Source organism: Carassius carassius, chromosome 10 (genome assembly GCF_963082965.1).
Source record: "Carassius carassius chromosome 10, fCarCar2.1, whole genome shotgun sequence".
NCBI lineage: Eukaryota > Metazoa > Chordata > Actinopteri > Cypriniformes > Cyprinidae > Carassius > Carassius carassius.
This window is the reverse complement of record NC_081764.1, coordinates 4,787,407-4,814,139: the sequence shown is the minus strand read 5'-3', so window position 1 is coordinate 4,814,139 and position 26,733 is coordinate 4,787,407. Positions and strand designations below refer to the sequence as shown.

The 26,733-nt window shown below is 39.8% G+C and overlaps 2 protein-coding genes across 4 annotated transcripts in view; both read right to left on the bottom strand.

Moving 5' to 3' along the window:
- Positions 1 to 26,733, bottom strand: part of raly (RALY heterogeneous nuclear ribonucleoprotein) — an 87,508-nt gene that overhangs the window by 25,944 nt on the left and 34,831 nt on the right. The window lies entirely within an intron of this gene.
- LOC132151238 (zinc finger BED domain-containing protein 4-like) lies at positions 5,879 to 7,284 on the bottom strand. Its single transcript, XM_059559350.1, has 2 exons — positions 6,709 to 7,284; positions 5,879 to 6,585 (listed from the first exon to the last, which is right to left on the bottom strand). Exons 1-2 carry the CDS (start codon positions 7,132 to 7,134, stop codon positions 6,145 to 6,147), a joined length of 867 nt encoding a protein of 288 aa, XP_059415333.1. The 5' UTR covers positions 7,135 to 7,284; the 3' UTR covers positions 5,879 to 6,144.

Below are 26,733 nucleotides of genomic sequence, written 5' to 3'. Positions count from 1 at the left end.
CATATGAGCTCCTAATCAGACTTCTATGCATGAATCTCACGTTCAGAAAAGATTACTTTAAATCTAGCTTTTTCCATACCTCTTGAGGCAAATAGCGGACATTCACTCTTTTTCTGGGACTGCATATTCAGAAAACAATAAAGGTTTGATTTAGTCGATGTTTCTGGGGCAAAACAATTTAGATTCACTTCTCTTGGCCGAGTGGCACGGCACTGCAGCCACTCCAATCAAGGAGTAGCTATGCAGATGAACTATTGTACAACTATTTACCGCATACTTTACCAGCGGGGGTCTTTTAAGCACAGCATGCACAGGATAACTGGTCTCCATAGTAACACACAAAAATATAAAGCCCTTCATTTGTAGTCTGATAAAAAAAGGGGAGAAAAAGTCTCTAAAATGTGTGTACCTTCTAATTGAAAAAATGCTTTGAAGCCAGCAGCATTTGCAACCCATTTCGCTTTTGTAATGTGACATATTTATGAGTGAAAAAAGAATATATGAAAATGAAGGTAAACCTGACTGTGATTTTGGATTGTGAAGGTCTGCTCTACTGAAACACCCCTTTTGAAGAGGCTTTTTATGCGGGATGTGGAGGCAAAAGGTCTAATTTATTCCTGAGAGCATTTCCATCAGTGTGTACCTCAATGGAAATATTTCTTTATCAGATCTACCATTATTTGCTATTATTGCCATAAATGTATTCCCTTAATCGTATCCTGTATTACTGACAAAAAAAGTTTTTTTCTGCATGCATAGTGTCTGCATGACGCTAGAGAAAATTTTGTTTCAAGTTATTACATTTTCATGGAAATTTAAAGACAAGTTGTGTACAATAAGACCTGCAAGTGCATTAAGAGAGAAAATAGGGTCACATTTGATTACATATTCACTTTAAAAAATTAGTTATTTTATATATTTGATCTCTCTCTCTCTCTCTCTCTCTCTCTCTCTCTCTCCCTCTTTATTTTATGAAGACCAAGTAAAGAAAATTTAAGGAATAAATTCAATGGAACATAATACATCAATAGGATCTATAAATGTATGTCTTCAACACTTCAAAGTTTGAGAATATTGCTTTTAACACATTTCCATTAGTTTTCCATTCATTCCACAAATAAAAAAACACATATGACTTAAAAATTATATAAATATTGTCTTGTTTTCCAGGCAAATGTCTAAAGATTCCTAAATCAAGATACATTTACTTGAGAAGCAAAATGATGAATGAGAAACTGATTGAAATTAAGTGAGTTTATGATTAAAACAACAAATATCTGTTAATGGGATCAGAAAACTCAACTTGATTCAACTTTAAAATAAGTTTTCATTCCCCATAGACAGATGTTAGTTCTCACTCATCTTAAAACTTCAATTCAATTTGTTCAACTCGTTTGGTTTAATTCAGTTTTTTCAGGAAACAAGACATGTGTTCAGTTTTCATCTCAAGAAACTGTATCTTGATTTAAGGATGTTTCGATGTTTTCATTAAACAACAAAACAAAAAAAAATACTGCAAGAGACTTTTTGAAATATTTAACATTTATTGCTGCGACTTGAGACTTTCTGCTCCAATTTGAGACCTTCATTTACCTTAATTTGTAGATGGATGTGTTAAGACTTTAAAGTTATTTTTAAGACCCACAGAAACACTGTATGTAATTGCTTATGGTTCCAGATATTTTCTCAAGCAGAACAACCTTAAAAATCTAACATACTGAAATAATATTTGTTTTCTTTATTTCCTCAAAATCAGGGATAATCACACTTAGAGGACATTGTTTTATGGTATTTGTGTTTGGATGAAATTAGCATATTCAAATTCAAACGCTAATCCTTGTATTTGCTGATAAACAGCATTTTGCTGATGTAAATCCACATCAGATTAGTTGTGCTCATAAACTTTTCATCCGCTGTAGTGCGTAATGAGCCATAGTAACACTTTAGTCAATTGAATTATCTTTACTGTCTAAAAAACTATAAATGCTCTATGCAACAACAACACAGCACTCCCTGATATCATATATTTTTTATAGATCAAATGAATCATTCATTATATAACCTTCTCTTCCCAAATTCAATTGAAGCTCCCTCGTCCAATGGTGAATACTGTTCCCGCCCCGTCGACTCCTCCCGGTCTATTCATCATTGGCTGTTGTTGCTGCCCATCTCAATCACTTTGCTTTCCTTTTCTAGTTTGGGTATGATGAACGAGCTGGAGGGACTCTCATCTATCTGCTCGGCACCTCCATTTATCGCCGTGGCTGAAAAATAGATGGTGTATGAAGTGTAATTTGGGGCTGTAGCGAGGCTTCTGTCCCAGTGGATGTGTCGTGGGACTTTGATTAAATCCTTCTTATAGGAAATCGATACATTCTTCATTAGGCCTCTCCTTCTACAAGCCTGGGCCTTTTCCTTCTTATACATCTAACCCACACACACAGATGAGCGGATGAGGGGACAAAAGGGAAGAGTATATGAGAGGATGTAGGATGGTTGGAGGCTAAAGCGAGGAATGACCAGGAGAGGATAAGGAAAGGCTAGCCTGAACCAAAATTTAAGGGAAAAAATGGAAAGTGTAAAGGAATATGGGTGAAAAAGTAGAAGGAATGACCATTCAAAAGAGTGAGAGGGGCTGTTTTCCACTGAGACTGCATCATAAAGCATCTGTTTTATGCCAAAATCAAATGCATTCATCAATTATATACTACTGTTGGACAGTTTGGGTCAGTAAGACTTTTATATTTTATTCAGCAAGGGTGCAGACATTACAATGTAAAGCCATTACAATGCTATACAAAATTATGCCCTTTGAAGTTTCTATTCATCAAAGAATCCTGAAAAAAGTATCACTGTGTCCACAAAAATATATCAATGTTTTCAACATTGATAATAATACAAAATGTTTCTGGAGCAGCAAATCAACATATTAGAATGATTTCTGAAGGATCATGTGTCACTGAAGACTGGAGTAATGATGCTGAAAATTCAGCTTCGCACACAAGAATAAATTACATTTTAATATATATTAAAATAGAAAACTGCTATTTTAAATTGTAATAATATTTTACAATATTTACTGTATTTTTGATCAAATAAATGCAGCTTTGGTGAGCAGAAGAGAATAAATAAAACTACTTAATTCAATACTGAAACAGAATTGCTAAAATCTATTTATATCTGTGGATGGTGTGTATGACTAAAATCTTATGTCACAGTACAAATTCATTTTATATCGCAGTAACAGAAAGCATCACACAATATAGTTTTTTTAATGCAGCACATTCAACCAACCAAAATGAGTCACTTTAACTTAATGGCCAACGATATAAGATTATTCATAACTAATGATAAACCTTGCATCTGAGCAAAAACAGATTTAAAGGTAAAAACGAAAGACTTGCATTAGTGAAACTATTACGGTATTATAAAATTATACATTTCAGACTCTATAAATAATACATAAACACACATACATTCCAGTACAGCATAAATGGCACAGAAGAACAGCAGATTTTTTCTTATTATAGCATATTTTACCATATACTGTATACTATATTTTCGTGCTGTGTATTTTTGTGCTTATTAGAGCACTGGGTTGTTAAATTAGAAACACAAACAGCTGTCACAAACAATGTGAATCATGGAGTAAATGTTTTTTTTTTTTTTTTTAACAGAAAATGGAAGTGTACAAATCTGTCAAAGGCATTATAAATAAAAAAAGACTCCACACATGAAGAACAAAACTTCACATGAAGAACATGACACTAACAACTGATTCCAGTTGAGGTTGTGTAATAAGGAAGCTATCGCAGTCACTGTTTTGGATGAGTGCTAGAAAGCGAGTTTGAAGTCCCGCCTGAGAGACACCTAATTCCCTTCATGCATGCCACACACCGAACACTGCTCGACTCGAGTGGATTAAATAGAATCAGAAAAGATCAACAGTCGACATTGCAAATGCTAAATGGCTGGCTCCCACAAGCTTTGCCGCTAGTCATGAATTGAGAGAGAGAAACAAAAATCACCTCTAATGACCAGCAGTTGCCATATGGGTTGGACGAACACTACGGCCCATGCTTTCATCCAAACAGCCCAAAGCTTGTTCGCATAGCAGGCTCTGCAAGCCAAATGCCTCAAAAGCAGTGCACAAATGCTATATGTGGCCAAATTTACTAAGATCATCAGGTTAGCATTCTCTAAATGAGATCTTTCATAGCACATTGCCTCTAAATGCACTATACAACGTATAAAAACATTACTGGCAATAAATAACACACAGAGTTTAAACTTAGCAGGTCGCACCATCCAGAATACTCTGAACTCTCTGGACAACTTAAAGGAACGAAGTAATCCAAAAGGCAAGAAACAGAACTCCTCCCCATTTCCAGCCATGGACTAAATATTTAATTTATCTCCCCCATGGTCATAGACTGTCTGGCCTGCGCTGGCCCAGCATAAGGCCGGCCTCTGCCAGAGGTATTTTAATGAGTTTGTGAGTGTTACCTGCTGTCAATTTCAATTTGAAGTGGAGAACTCCCCGGAGGCTAATTTGCTCTTGTAGGCAGTACGTTACTTCCAATTGGCAGCTAGCTACAGACGCTACATGCTTTGTAAGCACACATTTCTTTCTTTATTTCTCTCTTACTCTATCAAACACACATGCTGCATCCCAATTCTCATACTGCATGTCCTATACAGTACAAACGTAAAGGTTATGTTGAGAATGTTTATGCAGTATGTAGTATGCACATTTTCTATACACATGGAACACCCAGGTACACACTGGGTACTGTATCCTATAATACAGTGCACACAACTTGATCTTCCGTTTTCAGTTTGATATGCAATGTATATTTTGATTGTTCATGGGGTGTGCACCATGCATGTTCTTTGACTTTTTATGCAATATCAACAACAATAAATTAATTAACTCGGGTAAATTACATTAAAAGGATACTTCACCCCAAAAATGAAAATGTTGTCATTATTTACTCACCCACACGTTGTTCCAAACCTATATGACTTTTTTTTTCTTCTATTAAAAAAAAATATTGGTAATCAAACAGTTGTTAGTAGCCACTGACTTCCACAGTATGAAAAAATGCTATGGAAGTCAATGGGGACAAGAAACTGTTTACCAACATTCCATTCCTTTATATTACACAACCGTTCAACATTTTGTGGTTAGTACAGTAAGTATTAGGGCTGTTTCGAATGCCATTTTTTGAGCTTCGAAGCTTAGGTGGCAATCAATATCGAATATTCGAAGCTTCGGTGGGTGGGGCTAAATATATAATAATAGTGTCGGTTTGCATTTGTATCATCTTTCACGACTTCACGTTTCACTCTTCGGCATCGTAAATGTGTTGCGGCAGACCCAGTGGAGTGCAGTGTTGCATTTGGTGCAATATGATCAGGTGGCACACATTCTTTAAATATTAATAAACATTTAATAATCTTTTAAATAGAACAGTTTCCGGTACGCATTACACGGGCAGGTTTATGCTCCGAAAACGGACAGTGCACAAGTGATACAAAACACAAAGTCTGTTGAGAGCAAGAACTTTAATAAGGTATTAATAACGAACATTTCTTTAAAACAAATGAATCCCAAAACAGAAATTAAATTAGTAACACACAGTGATTTCAACGAACTGTAATAAATAAAGAACACGGTAGCATGCTTATAAACAGTTGAATAAGAATAAATGAATTGTTTTTAAAATGACACAAAATGTAATATCTATTACAATTAGTTTTATTCTATATAAGGGATTTATTTTGTCTTATTCTGACTTTTTGTTAATTTAAATCTTTAAAATGCGCGATGCTTTTATTGAAAGCATGTTGCGGTGTTTTTTTTAATTTATTATTATTAGCCTGCAGTTCGTTGAACTACATTCATTTATTATTCGTAAATGTAATAATTACTGACACCGTAACGGGTTGGCTATTTAAATTTAAAGTAATTGTAATAAATTTTATTCACTCCCTTATATAGAATAAACTGTAATAGGTTAAATAGAACAAGGTAATGTTAGCCTAGCTAGACAGCTCACATTTCAATGACAAAAATATTTAGGCTCTTTCAAACACTTATATAAATCGCAACCCAGTGGTTGGAAACTATTGTGAAACTACCTATACTCGTTTCATGTTGTGTGCGAGGAAGATGAGTTTGTCCACATTTTCTGGTAAAAGGGAACTTCGGGTCTTGTTGACGATGTAGCCAGCTTTTGAGAAAATGCGCTCTGATGGAGTTGAAGTGGCCGGAACGCAAAGAAGGTGTTTGGCTGCAAATGCCAGTTTAGGGTAGCGGTCACTGTTTTGCTTCCACCATGCCAGTGGGCCCGACTGTAATTTAGTAGCATCTCTCAAATACTGCTCCATCTCTGTCTTTGCGCTGTCTCCGCGTTCTTCTTCCTCTTCGTCATCAGCCTGCATCAGCATTGAAATCTCCTGCTGTTTTTTTTTGGCGGGTGGTGGTGGCGCATCCGTCTCCTCTTCTCCGTGGCTTGCTGACAGCTCTTCTCCCTTGCGAACGATCTGTTGCTGATGCAGATGTTCAGCTAGTCTGACAACCTAAACAAATAGCATTTTCTTAGTCTAATCTATGCGTAGCGCACACAATAATCTTAGTGGCATAATCACAATACATTTTAATTATTTACTATTATATAGTAGTAATAAAAATATAAGTCTAACCTCAATGTATACCAGGTCCTTCTTCTCATCCTCAAGGAATTTAAGGTGCTTAAATCTCACGTCTAGTGCTGAAGAAAGGAGATAGATGCTGGTGGGTTCCAAATTTAACAGTTCCCATCTGCTGTCGATCTCCTTGACAAGGGTATTCTTCATTTCTCTGATGGCAGGGCTGTCATCCTCTTCTGGTGACAGGTGGCGTTTCTTCAGGTTAAAGAGCATTGGCACTGTTGCCGACAACGACAAGTTTGCCTCCTGTGATAGTAGTTCTGTGAGTGTGAGCAGGGGCCCAAGTAATTCTGATGTCTCTTGTGCCAGTTTCCACTGGTCTCCTGTCAAGTCAAGGGTGCGATTTCCTTTCTTAGTGATGCTGGGATCTGACAAAACAGCTGTCACTGGCCATCGCTGCTCCACCAGTCGGTTAAGCATTTCATACGTAGAGTTCCAACGAGTAGCAACATCTTGAATGAGTTTGTGTTGTACAACGTTCTGCTGCGTTTGTTTCTCTTTCAAAGCAGCTGTAGCCTTGGCACTTTTTTTGAAGTGCCCTACGAGATTCCTGGCAGCTGAAACTGTGCGACGGATTCGGTCCAGTTTCAGAGCTTCATTTATGCATAGTTGCAGCGTGTGTCCTGAGCAGCAGACCCCTTGAACGGTTCCCCATTTCTCCGGTTCTTTATTCAGCGTCTCGGTGCACAGCTTCATATTGCTGGCATTGTCGTGAACAACGGCTATTCGCTTGTAATTTGGAATTGCGAATGCATCTGCCGCGTCTCCAAGCTGTTGTGCAATGTTGACTCCTGTATGGCTTGACTCAAATGCTTTGGTTTCCAAAACGAAGGCAGAGAGTTCCCACTCCTGAGTTATAAAGTGACAGGTGACAGCCATATACGCCTCCATACTCACGGAAGTCCAGATGTCCGTTGTGAAACTTAAGGCCGTAGCTTTTTCAACGAGAGCATAAATTTGGCCTCGCAGATCGCTGTATTTAAGAGACAGGGTGTTTGAAATACTGGAACGGTTTGGGACAGTGTAGTCTGGCTCCATTATCTTCATTAATTTTCTGAAGCCTTCGCCTTCAACTACATTAACGGGCCTCATATCCATAGCGACAAACTCCACTATGGCATCTGTTATCTCTCTCTTTCTTTTCTCTGTTAACGGTTTTCGGAATTGCAGGATCTGCTGTGAAGTTTTGGGTTTTGTTGAGCATGTTGATGGCTGCGATACCTGTGGATGTACCTATAAACAAATTATTATTAGCCTGTGCTGCTGTATGTTTTTAAATAGTGTCGTATTTGCAATTAGCCTATTTATCATAGCAAATTAAGCGCATAAAAGCAGTTTTTTTTTTTGTTTGTTTTTTTTTTGCCGCGTGCTACTTACAGAACTCAGGTGATTTTTCAAACTTGTGGTGCTGTTGTGGTAGGCCAGTTTCAAATCGCATATTTGACACACTGCCTTTGTCTTGTCATCCTCACTTAATTTAAAGTGCTCCCAAACAGCTGAGGTCTTGGGCATTTTGTACCTATTCAGTATGAGATGAAATAAATCACTACGTTCGCCAACGGGCGGTTCAAGCATGAGTGAGAATGAGTCCGCGACGGAAGTCACGTGTTGAAAAAAAAAAAAAAGAATATTCGAATCTCAAAACTGAAAATCGAATGCCACCCCACCGAACGAATATTCGAATATTCGATTATTCTAGTACAGCCCTAGTAAGTATACAGTTAGATTTTTTTTTTCAAAGAAATTAAGACTTTTATTCAGAAAGGATATATAAAATTGATCAAAAGTGACAGTAAAGACATTTATAATGTTAAGATTTCTGTTCAAAATAAATGCTGTTTTTTTAACTTTCTATTCATCTATTCATAACTTTCTATTCACTTTCTTTCTATTTAACTTTCTTTCATCCTGAAAGAATTCCACAAATATATTAAGCATCAAAAACATTTAACATTACATTTATTTCTAATAATAATAATAATAAAATATATAAAACCAAATTGTAATAATATTTCACAAAATTGTACTGTATTAATGTATTTTCAATCAAACAATGCATCCATGGTGAGCATTGTGAGCCAAAAACATTTAAAAAATCGTACCTACTACAAACAGTGTATAATATAAAATGAAACATTTTATATCGTACTCGAAGAACTTATACTTAGCAGTTATTAAAATTTTTTCAACTTTTCCAATATTCCATTTCTGCAGAAATCTGCAATTTCCTCAGCTCACTGTAGCATACTTTAAATTTGGGAAGTAGGCATATTCAGAAGAGGAGCACATCTTTTCTTGATTCATTATTGGACTGAGCTGTCAAAAGCTGACATGTGTTTATCCTCATTGCAGGTGAATCCATATTTAATGTAGTTATGACCCTCCTGTCCATAACTACTGCTCAAAACTACGTGTTTTCCTTTGAGAGAAGCATACTTTTGGTGTGAATTATAAGAATGTGAATTAGGATGCAGCCATTCTAATGCTAATGCTTACAGTATCTCTCTTCTAAGCCTTGTCTATTTATCTCATCTTTCTTCTCATTCTTTCCTCTCTTTCTTTCTTTGGCTTGCTGAAGGTGAGGTTCATTATGTGCTCCCTGTCTCAAGGTTTTGTGGCTGACACTCAAGGTTTCTGCTCAGCTTAGTGGATCATCTATCAGAGCGAAGCTATCTGCTTTCATAGCAGAATGATCCAGAAACTTTAATCTTCAAATGATGTGAAGAGAGAGAGAGAGAGAGAGAGAGAGAGAAAAGGGAGTAACACCTGAGATTACAGGTTGCTTAAAGGGATAATTTACCCCAAAATATACATTATGTCATCATATACTCACTCAAATGTTGTTGCTTCTTTCATCAGTGAAAAATAAAGGAAGATAATCAGAAGAATGTTGGTTACCAGACAGTTAAGTTTCCTAATGATTTCCATTGTATGAGGAAAAAAATACAATAGAAGTCAATAGGAACCAAAACCAATTGGTTACCAGCATTCTTCAAACTATATTCTACAGGTACTAGAAATTCATACAGGTTTAGGGTGTGTAAATTACAGTATATTCATTATTGGGTGATCTACGTATACCAAAATTTGAGCTTGTTAAAACAAGAAGGTGTATGATACCTCAAAAAAGCATTCCATGAGCATTCGCATTCATCTCAACAGGACCAGCAGAAGGACCACCCAGAATTATGTGATCTGAGTGACAACACTGACTGACAACATTGAGTGTACTTTTGTCTGTTTGATTGACAACTGTCACACCACCTTGCTCAGACCCATCACGGCAATAAATTACAAGATCCCAGACATGCATACAAAATGCATTTCAGATCTCAATCACTGCCGTCACAATACCACCTCTTCATTTAATCACACACTCGCATATTTATTAAATTAATAGATTGTTAATGGACCGTTAAATTAAACTGTATCCTATTTTTTGCTTACAATAAACGTCTTTAATTCATCCCTCCTCTCCTGGGTCACCGCCGCTGCCTTCACAGTCAGATACTCTCTCGGGCTGTTGTCAGAATAAAGCATTCTGCGCACTTCTCTTTGATGTCTGTGACCCGAAGAGAGGAGAGAAGAGAAGACGGCAAAATACTTAAAAGACATTGCTCTGGGAGAAGGAGGAAGAGGGAGCAGGCAGGGAGGAGACAAAGAGCAGGAGAGACATAAGGTACGAGGAAGTAAGAAGAGGAGAGGTACAAAGAAATGTTTGCTCTGTCTCTGCGCTCCTGAGCCTCAGAAGAATGAAAAGAAACTTTAACCCACATTAACAAAGAACTGTGATTTATACAGTCCCAACAAAAATATACAGAAATATACAGTCCCAACAAGAAAGTAAAAAGCTGAGGAAAGACACACAACAAAGAACTGCCATGGCGTTATGGGCTTCTGGAAAAAAATTTTTTTGGATCCAAACTAAACTTTTATGAGTTGAGTATTCATAGAAGAATTGTTAGAAGAATTTTCACACCATGGCATTTTTAGAAAAGTGTAAATGCACTATATGATTAAGATTTAAACTTAAGATTTAAATGGAAAGTGTGGATGAATACAGAAATTATATCACCCCAATATATATATATATATTTTTTTTTTTCACTTCAAATTCATTAAAATGGAAACGTAATATAAAAATGTATGTTTTTGTAAAAAATATAGTCTACTGTATCAGCCCTACAGACTCCCTACTTTCAAGGAAAATAAATTAAAATAAAAGTGAGTGTTAAGTGTTGAGTGCTGATAAAAATTAATGATAAAATGTCTTAGCATTTGGCATGTTAAATGGTTAAATGTAGATGTGTGATATAAATTTCCTCCTTGTGTGTGGTTTATGGTTTATGGCACTGCAGATGGTGATTGTTCAAGTACAGACTCTATTAATTCATTACTAATTTAAAGAAAATGTTTTGCCTCACAGACAGTTTAGATCACAACAGATCAGAATGAAAAAAAAATTACGTTTGCACTCTCTTTTCGACACATGTTGAATGCAGATGTTCTTTAATACGGTAAAAACATAATTACAATTACCCTTAAGCTTTGGCATTAGTCAGTGTTATTAACACTCACAGCATCAGAAGTAATCAATTAGAGCAAACATGATGATCGGAGGGCTCAATGAACTCACTAATCACCTCTGTCAATACACTGACCTTGCTTAATCACAAAAGGAAATCCATATTGTTTAGCTACGATTTTAAAATGCACCACATTTGCTCACAATAATTCAGAGTCAGTGCATCAGAATCCTTGCTTCAAAAGTTCATGGCTAAATTCGGGTGCAAAACCACATGAATGATTATCCACTCAATTATCTTTCTCTCTGTTTGAACTCTGATCCACCCGCAATATGAAATAACAGGGTATACATAATACACAGAGCAAAAGCTGCGGCGGTTGTTTAGAGAGGAGGAGCAATAGAAATGGTTCAAGTGAAGCGTGTCTGATTGCAACACTGCGTTGATTTGGTTGCGGTGCCATACGGCCATAATGGCGCGGTCATTCTGATAGCTTCCAAATCATTGCTATAATTACTTCTCGCCTAATCCAGATGAAGATCCTTATTTCAGATTAATTATCTTAATCACAGCATATCAGAGTCTGATGAACCCACGGCGCCGGAACGTGAATCGATGTGCGATGACATTGAAAGGGCAGCGATGTCTGAGACATTCTGATAATTATGCACGGACAGGGATCCGATGACAAAACAAATCAAATAGGTTCATCTCTGAAGTGGAACCGGTGTTGGGATCATGCAAATGTTTTGTGGGATTGTGACAAGAAAATGGGTTGAAATCATACGTTTGTTAAACAGAAAAATCACACTTTAGGTCCACTCACAGTTAACCATTACCTTCCTATTTAACTTGATAACAGTTTTGAATTTATATTCAAAGCATGTTTTTGAATATGAACCACATTTTTGGTCCTTGGAGGGACATAAGTCCCTTATTCATATCACATGTTTATGTACACCTGTGATTCTTTGCAGAATCTTAATGAGCTGTTTGATGTGTTAAACTATCAAACTCTGTATCTGCACCTTCCCTAGTCACTACTTGACCTCAGCAGTATGTAAATGAATCTAAACACATTTAATAATTAACACAGAAAAGTTTTTCACCATATTAAATCCATATTTCAACTTTAAAACTTAGGGCACATTGTATTTTACCTTACAGTTGCATGTGATCAAACATAAAATGGAGCCGAATGGCAAAAAAGGAAGGTGATCCTCGGCTATTTTTAATAAAACCACCCTGGTCCTCCTCTACATGGCAATCAATGCACTAATTCAGTATCTAATAATTATATAAGTTAATGTCAAGCAAGGCAATCATTTTCCTAGTATGTAACCTTACAGAATGGAAAAAAATATTGACTAATTGCAATAGTCAACATTATTTTTTCCTTGATTCAAGAATCAATCATTTATAGTGGTATTCCGTATCAAGTGTTCTGGGCAATAGCTACAGTTTTTCCAAATCAAAGGCTGACAGCCAGCAGTCTGTGAGGTTCTCGAAATGCTGGCAGAAGATGTTGAGGAACAACAGGGCATCCGAGGGAACTGCTCTGTTCATGCTTTACATTATAGATTTGCAGTACAGCACCAACTCATGCAACCTGCAGCAATTTTCTGATGAATTCCCGACGGTTTGCTGCACTGACACTGCTGTTGATTCGAAAAAAAATGTGATGCACAAATTTTCACTGCAAATACAGTGATAGTTGCAGTATTTTCATCAAAAATACAGTAATATGGTAAAATATTATTACAGTTTAAAAGGACTGTTTTCTATGTAAGTTTGTTTTAAAAAGGTAATTGACATTTTAACTCACAATTCTGACTTTTTTTGATAATATAAATGACAATTCTGAGAAAAAAGTCAGAATTATGAGATGTACATTTCAGAATTTGTATAAAAAAATGAATAATTCTAAGTTTAATGTCACAATTCTGACTTTTTTCACAGAATTTCACGTTAATACATCACAGTTCTTATTTATATAATCACAATTATGAGAAAAAAGTCAGAACTTCAAAATATAACTTTATATTACTTTTTGTAATATAAATATAACAAAATATAAAGAATCGTGAGATGTAAACTTGCAAATCAGAGAAATAAAATGCGAATTTTGAATTTATGTCTAATTCTGAGTTTGTTTCTCACAATTCTGAAATGTATATCTCACAAATTTTACTTTTTTTTCTCATAGCAACACCCTAGCAATCTCCCATTACACAAAAAAACTTATAGTGAAATTTTCCACCACTCAGATTTTCTTTATAAAATGTAAAATTCTATTTTAGTCACTGAAACCAAATGTTATACCAAATGTTTCCTATTTAGCTGTGTGATCTCAGATCTGTCCAGGACTGAGTGGGCTGAGATGTAGACATCTTTAGAGGCAGAATGTGCCTTCTGCATGTTGAACATTAGGCCAACATTCACTCTACAAACAGATGCATGAGACTGAGGGGCTAAGAAACACCCTGTGGTATTCATTAGTCAGGAGCGGATCCTGCTGCACTGTACAGCAGCGCTCAGGGTAAGCCAATGCTAATGCAGCAGGACCTTCCAGGATATATGGCATGTGGTCAGATCGGGCAAATAACATCCCCCTCCTACCACATTCTCCTCCTCTCCATGCCCTTCAACTTAGGGCCAGCCATGAAATCCTGTCTACATGGTAACCCTTGTGCTATGAGAAATCTTAAGATTTTAAGAAAATTTTAATTGTATTTAAAAAATACATTATTAAAAAAAAAAAAAATATATATATATATAATAGCAATAAACAATAAAAAAAAAATGTGTGTAAAATATAAATATCTATCTAGTCAAGTCTATTTTTAAAATACATTCAAATACAACAGACATTCAGCCAAAGTGTTGTACAATAAAATAAAAGCAATGGTATTAGTGGAAAATAAATAAATAAATAAATAATTATATTATATACATATATAATTATATTACATACATATTTTTAATTTTTATTTTATTTTTTATTTTTAATGGAAATATTAATTAAATAAAGTTTAAATTGTTGACATATCCAGGTGAAAATGTAAAACGAAGAGTCTGATTTAACCTGCCAACTGTCTCTCAGGGGAGTAGAGAAGTCAAGAGAGCAGACTCTTGAATTGATCATGCCAGGAATCAATGGTTCTTCGGTCTCTAGCTACTTGTTAGCAGAGATCAAACCACCTTTTGAGGTCTCTGGAAATAGAGGAGGAGAACTGGCAATGACCCCAACCTCAACACGGATACACACGCGCTGTTATACAGAACACAGGAGTGTGTCCACCCCCCAAGATACTATGTCCTCCTGTGATAATTTACTCCTACCTGCATCAGGGATAGATTAATTAGGCCTGCAGAGAGCTCTGGCACTGCTTACCATCATTTACAGGAGGCTGGAGGGGTCTTACCATTTCAAACTAATTGGCACAACAATCAAGAGCACTTTTAAGAAAGGTAAGAGCGGGAAAGAAAAATGCGGAAGGTTGATAATTGGAGAGTGATAAAGAAAGGACACTTCAAGAGAAAGACATGTCAATAAGAATCCCTCCCTGAAATGTACACGGTAAAAATTGCAGAATTGCAAGAAAAGTTAAAACTGTGAGATATAAACTCGTCTTCTATAGTAACTTGCCATTTCTATGTAATTATTTGTGAAATGTATTATTTCAGAATGATTTTTTTTTTCAAAATAAATCTTACTCCAGTTGCTTTTTCAGTGTAGCTTCCTGTGATTTCACTTAGAAACAAAAGTTCTATTAATCAATCAGGTTTTTATCAGCCAATAATTTCAGGGATGATTTGTTTGAGAGGACAAAAGATGTTGATCCATCAACTGTTTGTGCATTCAAAAACGTTGAAACAGAGCACAACAAAAAAGTCTTAAGTTGAATTTTGCAGTTTGCTTTGCTGTTACAAAACTAGCTCACAAGGAAAAAGATATGATGCAACGGCCAAAGACATCGTTCACTGACCAACAAAAAAAAAAAAAAAAAAACAGTTGAAAACAGAGAAAATAAGTTGTCTGAATGGCATTTTAATTTTAAGCACCTCTATAAGATAATAAGCAAAGACCTAAAAGATTAAACAACAACAAGACCTTAATGTAATTGCTATTACAATGCAAAGAATATGACATTTGTTTCCAGACATTGTGCATCAGGGATTAATGTGTTATTTCATTAGAAGCATTTTGATTGATGCGACAAGTAGGGGATGTAGAAAATCACCTCTGCTGCAATGAGACTTTGATTGTGTCTATGGCAGTTTGAAACTGGCAATCTATTCTCAAAGCAATCTGCAAAGCAGCCATTCTTCTCGTCTCCCTGCTCTCCCGTCCTCTCCGGGGGAACACCAGTGTAACTCTTTATAAAGAGTCAAACAACCAGACCCAAACAACCGCTAAGGATGTTTAGCAGGGCAGAAACTGCTGTTTCCTCACTGATATCACACGCCAAACATAGTTTACAACAAAGACTTCACAAAACAATTAGATGGAAACAGTACTGAAACTAGTGGAAAGATACAGGAAGGAGCAATGATTCAGGGTTTATGAGCTGTTACTTCCTTTATTGTATGCAGCAGAAGTATTACTATCTCTTAAATGAAACAAAAATACTAAACCCTTTTAATGAACCATTCCTGGATATACTTCAAAGAACATCGTCTTTTTCATGTTTTGTTAATAATAGATATTTATTTTATAATTATAATACATATGTTTTATAATTTAGTATACATTAAATGGCTTCAAAGGATGAAGAGTAGCCAACATTTCATTGCAGCCAAAAATTGTATTAAAATGATTTATACATCAGTTCTTTCTGGTCCTCGAATCTGATTGGCTGAGAGGAGTGTGATATTCTAGTGACAACAGCAGTTCCCTTTCGAGAGTACTCTCGTACTGCGTAAGCTAGCTTACGCTATGGGAAAAGGTCCCCTTTTCTCGAGAATATGAAGCCAAAAATTATCCTTAATTTTTAATAATGTAAAACGCAGTGCTGCAGCACAGCAGACCTAAGCGAAGCGGCTCGCGCGCTTATTGGCTGTGCTGTGGCAACTGCAGCAACCTATGGTGAGGCGGCGGAGAGGAACGAACCAATGGGGGCGCTTCGCGCCCATTGGACGTCAGAGCGCGCCAAAATAGGCGTGGCTGGAACTATATAAGCCGCCGCTTTGCCATAGGGATCAGATTTCATCTCCTTCAGCGATCTCACCTGCACTTCGCTGTCTTCTCTGGAGAAGCCTCTACACGCCGTCGAAAAGCCTCTCAGCGGGATAGCACTGCAACGCAGATCTGAGGACGTCGGCTCGTGCTTCATCCCGACGCCGCCTTCAGCATTCGCTTCCTGCTGCGCCATCCGCCGTGACTATATCCTTTAAAAAGCTAAGTGTGTTTGCCGCTGCATCACACTTTTTCGCAAAAGAGCAAATTTCGAGGCGTTGTTTCAAATGCCTCGGGCCTGCGCTTCCTGCCGAGGCCCTCTGCCCAGCAAGGACCGCCACATCCTCTGTGTCTCCTGCCTGGGCCGCGAGCATGCTGAGAATGCACTCTCCAAGGGCGGCTGCCCTGAGTGCGACAACATGGCTATATCGACCCTGCGGGCTCGATTAGCTCAAACCAGCCACGACGCTCCACCCGCTCCGCCTCTTCTCTCTCAAGTGCCGCGTAAGAAACGCCGCGATCAGAGAATGCCTGAGCACACTGCTACACGCGAGCTCACGCCGGAACACTCCCCGCGTGCCTCGCCCGCTCTCTCTCCTTCGCCTGTCCTCTTCGTGGACGAGAAGACGATTCTCCGCACGTTTGAAAACTTCTGTCTCGTCAGCGCTCTCCTCTGTCGACGGCGCCCGAGACCACGGTTACGAGAGCCTCCCCCCTCTCGAGGAGGCAATTGCTGCACACCTCTGCCCGCCCTCAGCCGCAGGATGGCGGTCGAAGCCCGTGCATCCATCCAAACCGTGCCGCAACACCTCAGCTCTCGCTGGCCGAGCATACACCTCCGCTGGTCAAGCTGCTTCGGCTCTACACACCATGGCTGTGCTTCAGGTTTTTCAGGCCAGACTTCTCCGTAACCTGGACGAGTCTGCCCCAGATACCTATGATTTTAAAGATCTCCGCAGCGCTACTGATCTAGCCCTGCGTGCGACAAAGACCACAGCACAAGCGATCGGCCGAAGCATGGCAAGCCTCGCTGTTTTAGAGCGACACCTCTGGCTCACGCTCACGGAGATGAAAGACGCCGACAAATCCGCCTTTCTTGACTCTCCTATCTCTCCTTCCGGCCTCTTTGGCCAGTTGGTTAAGGGTTTCGCTGAACGCTTCACTGAGGCTCAGAAGACGTCAGAAGCAATGAGACACTTCCTGCCGAAACGCTCTAGCTCTGCTGCGGGACGCCGTAGAAATGCGCCGCCCCCTCAGACCTCGAAGCCATCGCAGCCAGACTTACAGTCTTGCCCAGCGACCAAAACCCAGCACCGCTCTCGCTCTACGAGCCGCAAACCGCCAGAGAGACGGGGACCTCGGCCCAGGATTGTGCTGAACCCCGAGCCTCCGAAGCCCTCCTGACCTTCGTGCTGAAAAGACCGTGGTTAAGTCCCGCTGCGGCCGGACCACCACACAAGAAACCTCACATACTTCCTCCAATCCCCTCACTAAAGGCGGTTGGAGATGTCTATACTGCAGTAAACGAGCCTGTTACAATGCACGCACGCCTGCACACAAACGCCGCTTTCACGGCGACCTCAATAAAGCACAAAAAGAGCTTTTTCTATGTAGGCAGTGTGCCCACTACACAGTACGCACCCCTACATGTATACACACTCCCCCAAGTGTCACAAAAACACACTCGGGTCCCCTTTCATGCCCACCTTCCCGCACGTGTCGGAGGTGCTCTAAATGTAGCGCGCGTGCCCACTTCTCAGTGCGCAACCCTACAAATAAGCGCTGTCACCACAGTGTCCCAAGCACAGCATACTCGAGCTACTGGTCCCCTCATAACAGGCGGCCAGTGCCCGAAGCACATTCAACCCATAGCCGCACGAGCCGCTGCATGGCAGGCCATCCCCGGCATATCAAATTGGGTTTTGAATATAATAAAACGAGGTTACTCGCTCCAGTTCGCTCGCAGACCGCCGCGCTTTCGCGAAACGAAGGTGAAAAGCGAAATGACACACGTCCTTCGCGCCGAACTGATAAACCTTCTTGCAAAAGGGGCGATAGAAACTGTCCCCCCTGTGCAGCGCGAGTCAGGCTTTTACAGCCGCTACTTCCTCGTACCAAAAAAGGATGGCGGTCTCAGACCCATCCTAGATCTCAGACGTTTGAACAAAGCGCTTATGATGCGATCGTTCAAAATGTTAACTACCAAACAAATACTCGCGCAAATTCGCCCGAGGGATTGGTTTTTCTCAGTGGATCTGAAAGACGCTTACTTTCGCATTCAAATAGCACCTCATCACAGGCCATTCTTGAGATTCGCCTTCGAGGGGCAGACTTATCAGTACATGGTTCTTCCATTCGGCCTCTCCGTAGCGCCCCGTACGTTTACACGGTGCATGGATGCCGCTCTCGCACCCCTGAGAATGCGGGGAGTGCGAGTATTGAACTACCTCGACGACTGGCTAGTTTTAGCCCATTCCGAGGAACTACTGACGACACACAGATCCTGGATCATCAGCCATTTAGAATGCCTGGGTCTCACGATCAACACTGTCAAGAGCGCTCTGTCTCCCAGCCAGAGGATTTCCTTTTTGGGGATAGACATAGACTCTGTGACATGTACAGCGCGTCTGACGTCACAGCGCGCTCTCACTATTCAGCATCTAGCCGTGTCGCTCAAAGCCGGGTCTCTTTACCCGCTCAAACGATTTCAAGAAATGCTAGGTCTGATAGCATCAGCCTCTGCGGTTCTCAAACTGGGCCTGCTGCGCATGCGCCCACTACAACGCTGGCTGAGAGACCGTGTTCCAGCGCGCGCCTGGATTTCCGGCCGCGCGCGCATCAAGGTGACCCACGGCTGCATCACAGCTCTGGCCCCTTGGAAAATAGCCAACTGGTATCAGTTAGGCGTAAGCACGGGCGCTGTCTCGAAATGGAAAGTAGTCTCGACAGATGCATCCAACCTCGGTTGGGGCGCCCTGTACGAGGGCAGGTCTGCCTCCGGCCTCTGGTCGAGCCCGGAGCGACTGTTACACATAAACTGTCTGGAGATGATAGCGGTCGAACTATCCCTGAAAGCTTTCCTCCCATTTTTAAAGGGCCACCACGTTCTGGTCAGATCAGACAACATGTCAGTGGTGGCCTACATAAATCGCCAGGGTGGTGTCAGGTCAAAAACCTTGCACACCCTGACCGAACGTCTTCAGACATGGGCACATTACAACCTGCGCTCGCTAAAGGCAGCGCATGTACCTGGCATCCTGAACCGGGGCCCGGACATGCTTTCCAGGGCGAATGTTCCCCCTGGGGAGTGGTCTCTTCACCCACAAACGGTTCAGTTGATGTGGAGCATCTTCGGCAGGGCAGAGGTCAACCTCTTCGCCTCAGAAGACAACTCTCATTGCCCAATATATTTTTCAAAGAGCAGGGACGCGCTGGCCCTCGATTGGCCCAGACGCCCGCTTTATGCCTTCCCACCGGTCGCGATGCTACCGCAGGTCATCGATCGGGTCAGGAAGAACAGATGTGCTATGCTGCTAGTAGCCCCACTCTGGACGACCCAACCTTGGTTCTCCGAGCTGATGCAGCTGTCCAGTACAGCCCCATGGCCAATACCGCTACGGAAAGATCTCCTCACGCAGCTGAAGGGCGCGCTCTGGCATCCCCACCCCGAACTTTGGGCCCTTCATGTATGGCCCCTCAACGGGTACCCGGGAACCTCCCTGAGGGAGTGTTAAAGACCTTTACGGAAGCCAGAGCGCCCTCAACCAGGCGCCTTTACGCGCAGAAATGGTCAGTGTTCTCCACCTGGTGCGGGACACGGAACCTAGACCCTCACTTATGTGACGTGACGGAGATACTCTCCTTCCTACAGGAGCGTTTAGATGCGGGCAGATCCCCGTCTACGCTCAAAGTGTATGTGGCAGCCATTGCAGCTTCTCATGCTCCGGTGGCCGGCCTATCACTGGGAAAAAACGAACTGGTCATTCGTTTCCTTAAGGGAGCTCGTCGGATGAACCCTCCCCGACCCCCTTCAATCCCTTCCTGGGACCTGTCTACGGTCCTAGAGGCCTTAAAGTGCCCCCCTTTTGAACCGCTTCAGTCTGTCGACATGAAGCTTCTTTCGTTCAAAACCGCTTTTCTACTGGCTCTGGCCTCAGTCAAGCGAGTGGGAGATTTACATGCGCTATCTGTAAGCGCTGACTGTCTCGAATTTGGGCCTAATGACTCCAGAGTCATTCTCAGACCAAGACACGGCTATGTCCCCAAGGTGCTCTCAACACCGTTCAGAGCACAGGTCATCTCGCTGTCAGCCCTTTCCTCGCAAAGCGACGAAAGCAACACGAGCTTCATCTGCCCCGTCAGGGCTCTCAAAACCTATATTGCGCGCTCCGCCTCATTCAGGAGGTCGGACCAGCTCTTCATATGCTTTGGTGGGCGCACCCGAGGTCTCGCCACCACGAAGCAAAGCCTATCGCGATGGATAGTAGACACTATCTCGCTGGCTTACAAATCTAAGGGCCTTCGCTGCCCGTTCGGCATCAGAGCCCATTCCACCCAAGGTATGGCCTCATCATGGGCGTGGTCCTGCGGGATACCACTGGATGATATCTGTGCGGCGGCAGGCTGGGCCTCTCCGTCCACATTTATTAGATTCTATAATCTGCAAGTCCCTGCCCTGCAGGCCAGGGTACTTTCTATATAGACGTGCTAAGCCTTATCACGTCCCCCTTTTTTCGTTCCCTATATAAAGCTCACTAAGGTTGGCTGTTGGGACTGGGATTTCTCCTGCTATAAAGCCCCGGGCTCTCGCCTCGGGCTGTGACAGGTCGAAGTTCCCGAGCACGCACGGCGTTTTACATTGTGTTCCCATAGCGTAAGCTAGCTTACGCAGTACGAGAGTACTCTCGAAAGGGAACGTACTCGGTTACTAACGTAACCTCGGATCCCTGAGATGAGGGAACGAGTACTGCGTAACCTGCCGTGCTATGTGCTCGGATCGGGTGATCGCTTCAGTCGATTTAAAACCTGATCCCTATGGCAAAGCGGCGGCTTATATAGTTCCAGCCACGCCTATTTTGGCGCGCTCTGACGTCCAATGGGCGCGAAGCGCCCCCATTGGTTCGTTCCTCTCCGCCGCCTTACCATAGGTTGCTGCAGTTGCCACAGCACAGCCAATAAGCGCGCAAGCCGCTTCGCTTAGGTCTGCTGTGCTGCAGCACTGCGTTTTACATTATTAAAAATTAAGGATAATTTTTGGCTTCATATTCTCGAGAAAAGGGGACCTTTTCCCATAGCGTAAGCTAGCTTACGCAGTACTCGTTCCCTCATCTCAGGGAACCGAGGTTACGTTAGTAACCGAGTACGTTTCACTCTGCTATAGGTACGTTATGGCGTAAAATACCATTAAGTACAAAAATAAATAAAAATAAATAAATACAATTAATTTGTTAAAGTAACTAATGTATGTCTTTTACAGTTTTTCTCACTTGATGAACACAAAAAAATAATATAATTTAATAATGTCTATTCATATGCACCAATATAATAATGAATTATATTAAATAACACTATTTACTTACCATCAAATGTCTTTAGTATGAAAATTGCCATGCAGACACTTTTTTTTTATTATTAATTATTATTTGTATTTTTATCATTATTATTTCAATGATGCCACAATGAATGCTTGATTCATTTGAAACCCCAAAAAAATTGACTGGTTTGTCAAAATGAGTTTTGAAAATGAGATGGCCAAAGTAGTCAAATGACACTGAAAACAAATCTGACACATGAAAACAATCACAAAATCAACAGCTAATTCGTTGTGAATATTCAGTACTGTATCGCTCAGCCCTAAAACCTGACACGATAAATACAAATGAAAAGCATTTAGATTATTGCACAAACAACAATCCCACATTTCCATAGACTGTCAGAATTTAAGGGCCCCACTACCACTGATCGAATTTCATTTACATTTCAATCTGGATGCTTTCATCGGCTGTCTGAAACACAGTTCATCATGTCACTTTTCCTCTGTTTTCACATGCACTAATAACACAAAGAGCTGCACCCACTCCTATTAGACACCTGCCAATCGTTCTCCATTCATTTCACAAGCCTAAATACATAAATTACCCCCACCAAAATTAAAAACCCCATCCAAGCAAAGTAATGGGAATCTTTGCATATTTATGATATCTGGAAGAGCTCTCCATCAACGAGGGTTTGGTGCCAATCTCATTCTCAATGGCACCCATTAATATGCACATCGCATGTATTTAGTGAAGTGGGTTTGTGTGACAGTCCGCGCTGTCCCTTTGTCAAACTCCGCAAACACTCCACATCAACAGACTGAAATAATAAGGGGTTAAAGCCTGCACCACTGTTTTGTGACATTAATGTGTAGCTTCTTCTGCCCTGGCTCTTCTCATCAAGTGTCTATGTCCCTGAAATCCCTATCCAGGTCCATTAGAAAGGGCGTGTCTGACCCGTCAATCAAATTTGTTTATGGCGCTGCTGTTGGCCAGCTACATGCTGACATTGCTGCTGCCGTGAGCCCTGGCGAAGCCGGCAGGAACGGAAGACCATCCATCAAGCCGACAGTCAGGCAATACAAACCACTCAGAGGGTGAGAACACACACGTCCTTCCAGTGCCAGATTTATCGCCCTCATATATACGCTCCACTGATGGATACCTCATAAATGGGCGATCAGAAAAGCTGAATTAAAGCTCCACCCACTATGTCATTCTTCACTCTCACTCTCTTCTATATCAACAAAAAGGTCATCTTATGTTATCATTATTATTTTTTAGAATCAGGTTATGAAAGCAATTATTTCAAAATGTAATTTTCAGTTTTCTCATTCTATAAGTGTTTTCCTGACCTTTCTACTACCTATATTTGTAGAGAACGGGAAGCAGGGTTAGGAAACGACACAAGCTGCATTCAAACTCAAAGAAAAAAAAAACACCTCTGTTCCTTGTTTACCAAAAAGGGTACATTTTAGTAACTTTTGAAAAGGCCCCAAAGACAGCTTTTGTACCGTTGGGTCACAGTTTTACAGCAATTAGCCACTTAAAACAATGTGTGACAGTGCACCAGGGTAGAGGGTGTTTTTGAGCAAAGTAGCAAATTTTAAATTCCTTTAATAAAACAGCGGCGAGAGCAGATTGGTAAAATCATTCAATAAATATTAAATGTATCGGACTTTAAAGTGACCCTGTTATGGGTAATGAAAGGATCATATTTTGGCTTTGGGAGTCCCCAACAACAGACTGACATGCGTGCAAGGTCAAAAAACACTTTCATTGTCTTAAAATATGCATTTATTTTTATCTTACTTGCTCAACGACTCCCAAATGATTTGCTCAATGATTCATTTTTCCAAACCCCTCCTTTGCGTAAGTTTTCATTCACTCAGAGCTGTTACAAACTGCATGAAAGGTCATTCTCAAAAATCCATAATAGGGGCACATTAATTAAAATTGTTCAGTAAATAACACTGTAGTTTAACAAAAATAACTGCTAAATAATACAGTTATTATCTAATTAACAGCAAGCAACAGTGCAGCATGGCTCATGATGTATATATATATATATATATATATATATATATATGTGTGTGTGTGTGTGTGTGTGTGTGTATAATGACTTTGAATGTGGCTCATCTGATCAGAAATGTGATTATATCCACCACATTTTACAAAACAGTTTGAATAACAGGAAACATGCTGTATAAATAAAGGAAAATGGCAGATATCTATATTTAAATCCAAATATAACATGCATTAACAGAATGACAGTAAAAAAAACCCATTTAACCTAACCTAATAAGAATAATTTTGACATTAATAAACATAAATCTGCCTTTTTTTAATAAAGCAGAAGCATTTACAGAAGAATCAATCACAGCTCTGGTGCTCTGACAGTTGTGTTTAGGAAACTCTTTGTTAAATGAACACACTCACTTTCACATAACTGCTGATGTCTTCTTTTGCTGAAGTAGCAGCATTTTAATTCTGAAGGATTCTGAAATGCTGAAAATTTCATTAAATATCCATTCTATGTTCTTTGCACTTGTCATTCTTGCTTTTTCTTCCTTTTCTTCGCTCTGTTCCAAAAAACTAGTGAGGATTTTAATTCATTATACTGTAGGAGTGCTCCATAGTCCAATTTTAGACGTCACAGTTACATCACTTGAAAAACACTGGTAATGAAGAGTTTTTATTTTATTAAATTTTTTTATCAGAACTGTGATATATAATCTTGGAATGGCAAATTTTTTTTATTTTATTCAATGGCTGAAATATTATTACAATTTCAATTTAATTAATTAATAAAATTTTTCTATTTTAATATTTTTCTAAATGTAATTTATTCCTGTGATGCAAAGCTGAATTCTCAGCATCATCTCTCCAGTCTTCAGTGTCATATCAGTGATATGTTATGAATCTTTGATAAATAGAAAGTTCTAGTGATCAGATTTTATTTAGAAACTGAAGCCTTTAGAACATTATAAATGTCTTTACTGTCACTTTTGATCAATTCGATGCATCCTTGCTGAAGAAAAGTACTTATTTCTTTAAAAAAGCTAAAAGATATTCAAGATAGCAATATAAATAATGATTATTAATGCACACTAAAAAGCATCAACAGAAATACTTCAGTTAAAATAACAGTATGTGTTATGTACTTATGTTAAAATATTTTGCCAACATGTTAATGCCAAATTCCAATGAGATCATTTAAATCGAGTCTGTCATGCAGAGCGCCAATGCATTCTGTTGCAAACCACTGATTATGTAGACAGTAGGCAATAAGGCAGCACACTAGGTTTTGAAACCGAGCTTTTGTCTGTTTACATGCTTGTTTTATTCCCCACTTCAGACATTTCAAAGGCTAACACCAAGTCTAAAAGGAAACCTGCGGAAATGTATTTATTCAATCTGCATCCCAGAATTGAATCAGAACCAAACATCATAACTGAGGTGGCTCTATACTGAATTGCGGTTCTCTGATGCACGCTGAGTAGATTCTCATATTTTTTCCAGGCTGACTGCACAGCACAGTGCCTGAGATTAAAAAAAAGACAAAATATGGACTGGATTCACTGACTTGTATATAAACATCTAAGGAAGAGATTGTCTACAAAACCTTTTCTGTGATGTGCTCCTCAAACCAAGATGATGACAGAAATCAATGTGGTGAAATTATATCACTGCTATGTGAAAAGAGGGACCTGCACAATAACATCAAAGCAAACGTTGAGAGAATATTGTTTTGACAATATTTGCATATATAAGATATTCAAAGAAAATGTGGATGTACACAGACATTAAAGTCAATGCAAAATAACAATCTACTTCTGTAATATTTCCAAGTAAAATAGAATATTCTATCAGTAATTTATGTATTTCTCTATGTATTTCCTTGAAAATAAAATGAACTGATGAATCATGCACAAAAAGACCAGGAATGTATATGAAGAAAAGGACATGTTCCTTTCTTATCCATTTTGTTTTCACATTGACTTTAAATAAAAGGGAAAAGAAAAATTTTAAGTGGAAAGGAAAGAAATGAAATGAAAACATGGCATGCCTTAGCAGCTGTAAAAAAGGTAGCTATATTTTATCTTGTGTCATGCAGTAAATGTTCTGCCTATAACACGGAGAGGAAATAAAACAGTGTCTTGGCTGGTTCTACTGCAGACCAGCTGTGAAATTCTTCATTGTTGTTCAAAGCAGGTACAACAAGCATATCCAGACACTTCTCAACCAGGGCTGGCTTCTTGGAGGAGTTTAGAGAGGCAAACATTTGGAAGAGAAAACAATCAATAATACCACAGTAAGGCAAAGCAAATATTACCAAATATGAGATCTAATAGAGTTAACACTGACACACTAACATCCAGTAACGTGCGGTGAAATCTTGTCATGGGTAGGCTGTGACCTATCAATGTGTGGAATATATGTTCATATATTCATTCAGTTAATTTAGCAACCCAAGTTCATTTTAGGCATCATCAGATCTGCCTGCATTCAGCAAAGTCAGTCATGTGAGGCTAATGCACAATCAAATATAATAATCAAATTAATGGACACATCTATCTAATGACTTATACAACAAACAAATGTTTTGTGCGGGACACAGAGAAGGAGGCGGCGCGGCAGCCTAGTCACTCCATCAAAATGCGCAAACGCGCACAGACAGCCGCGGCGCGCACACACACACACTTTTGGTCTGGTGACGGCGCACCAGGCTACAGTCAGAAAACATTGCTTCAGCAGTACAGCTTTAAAGTACAAAAAT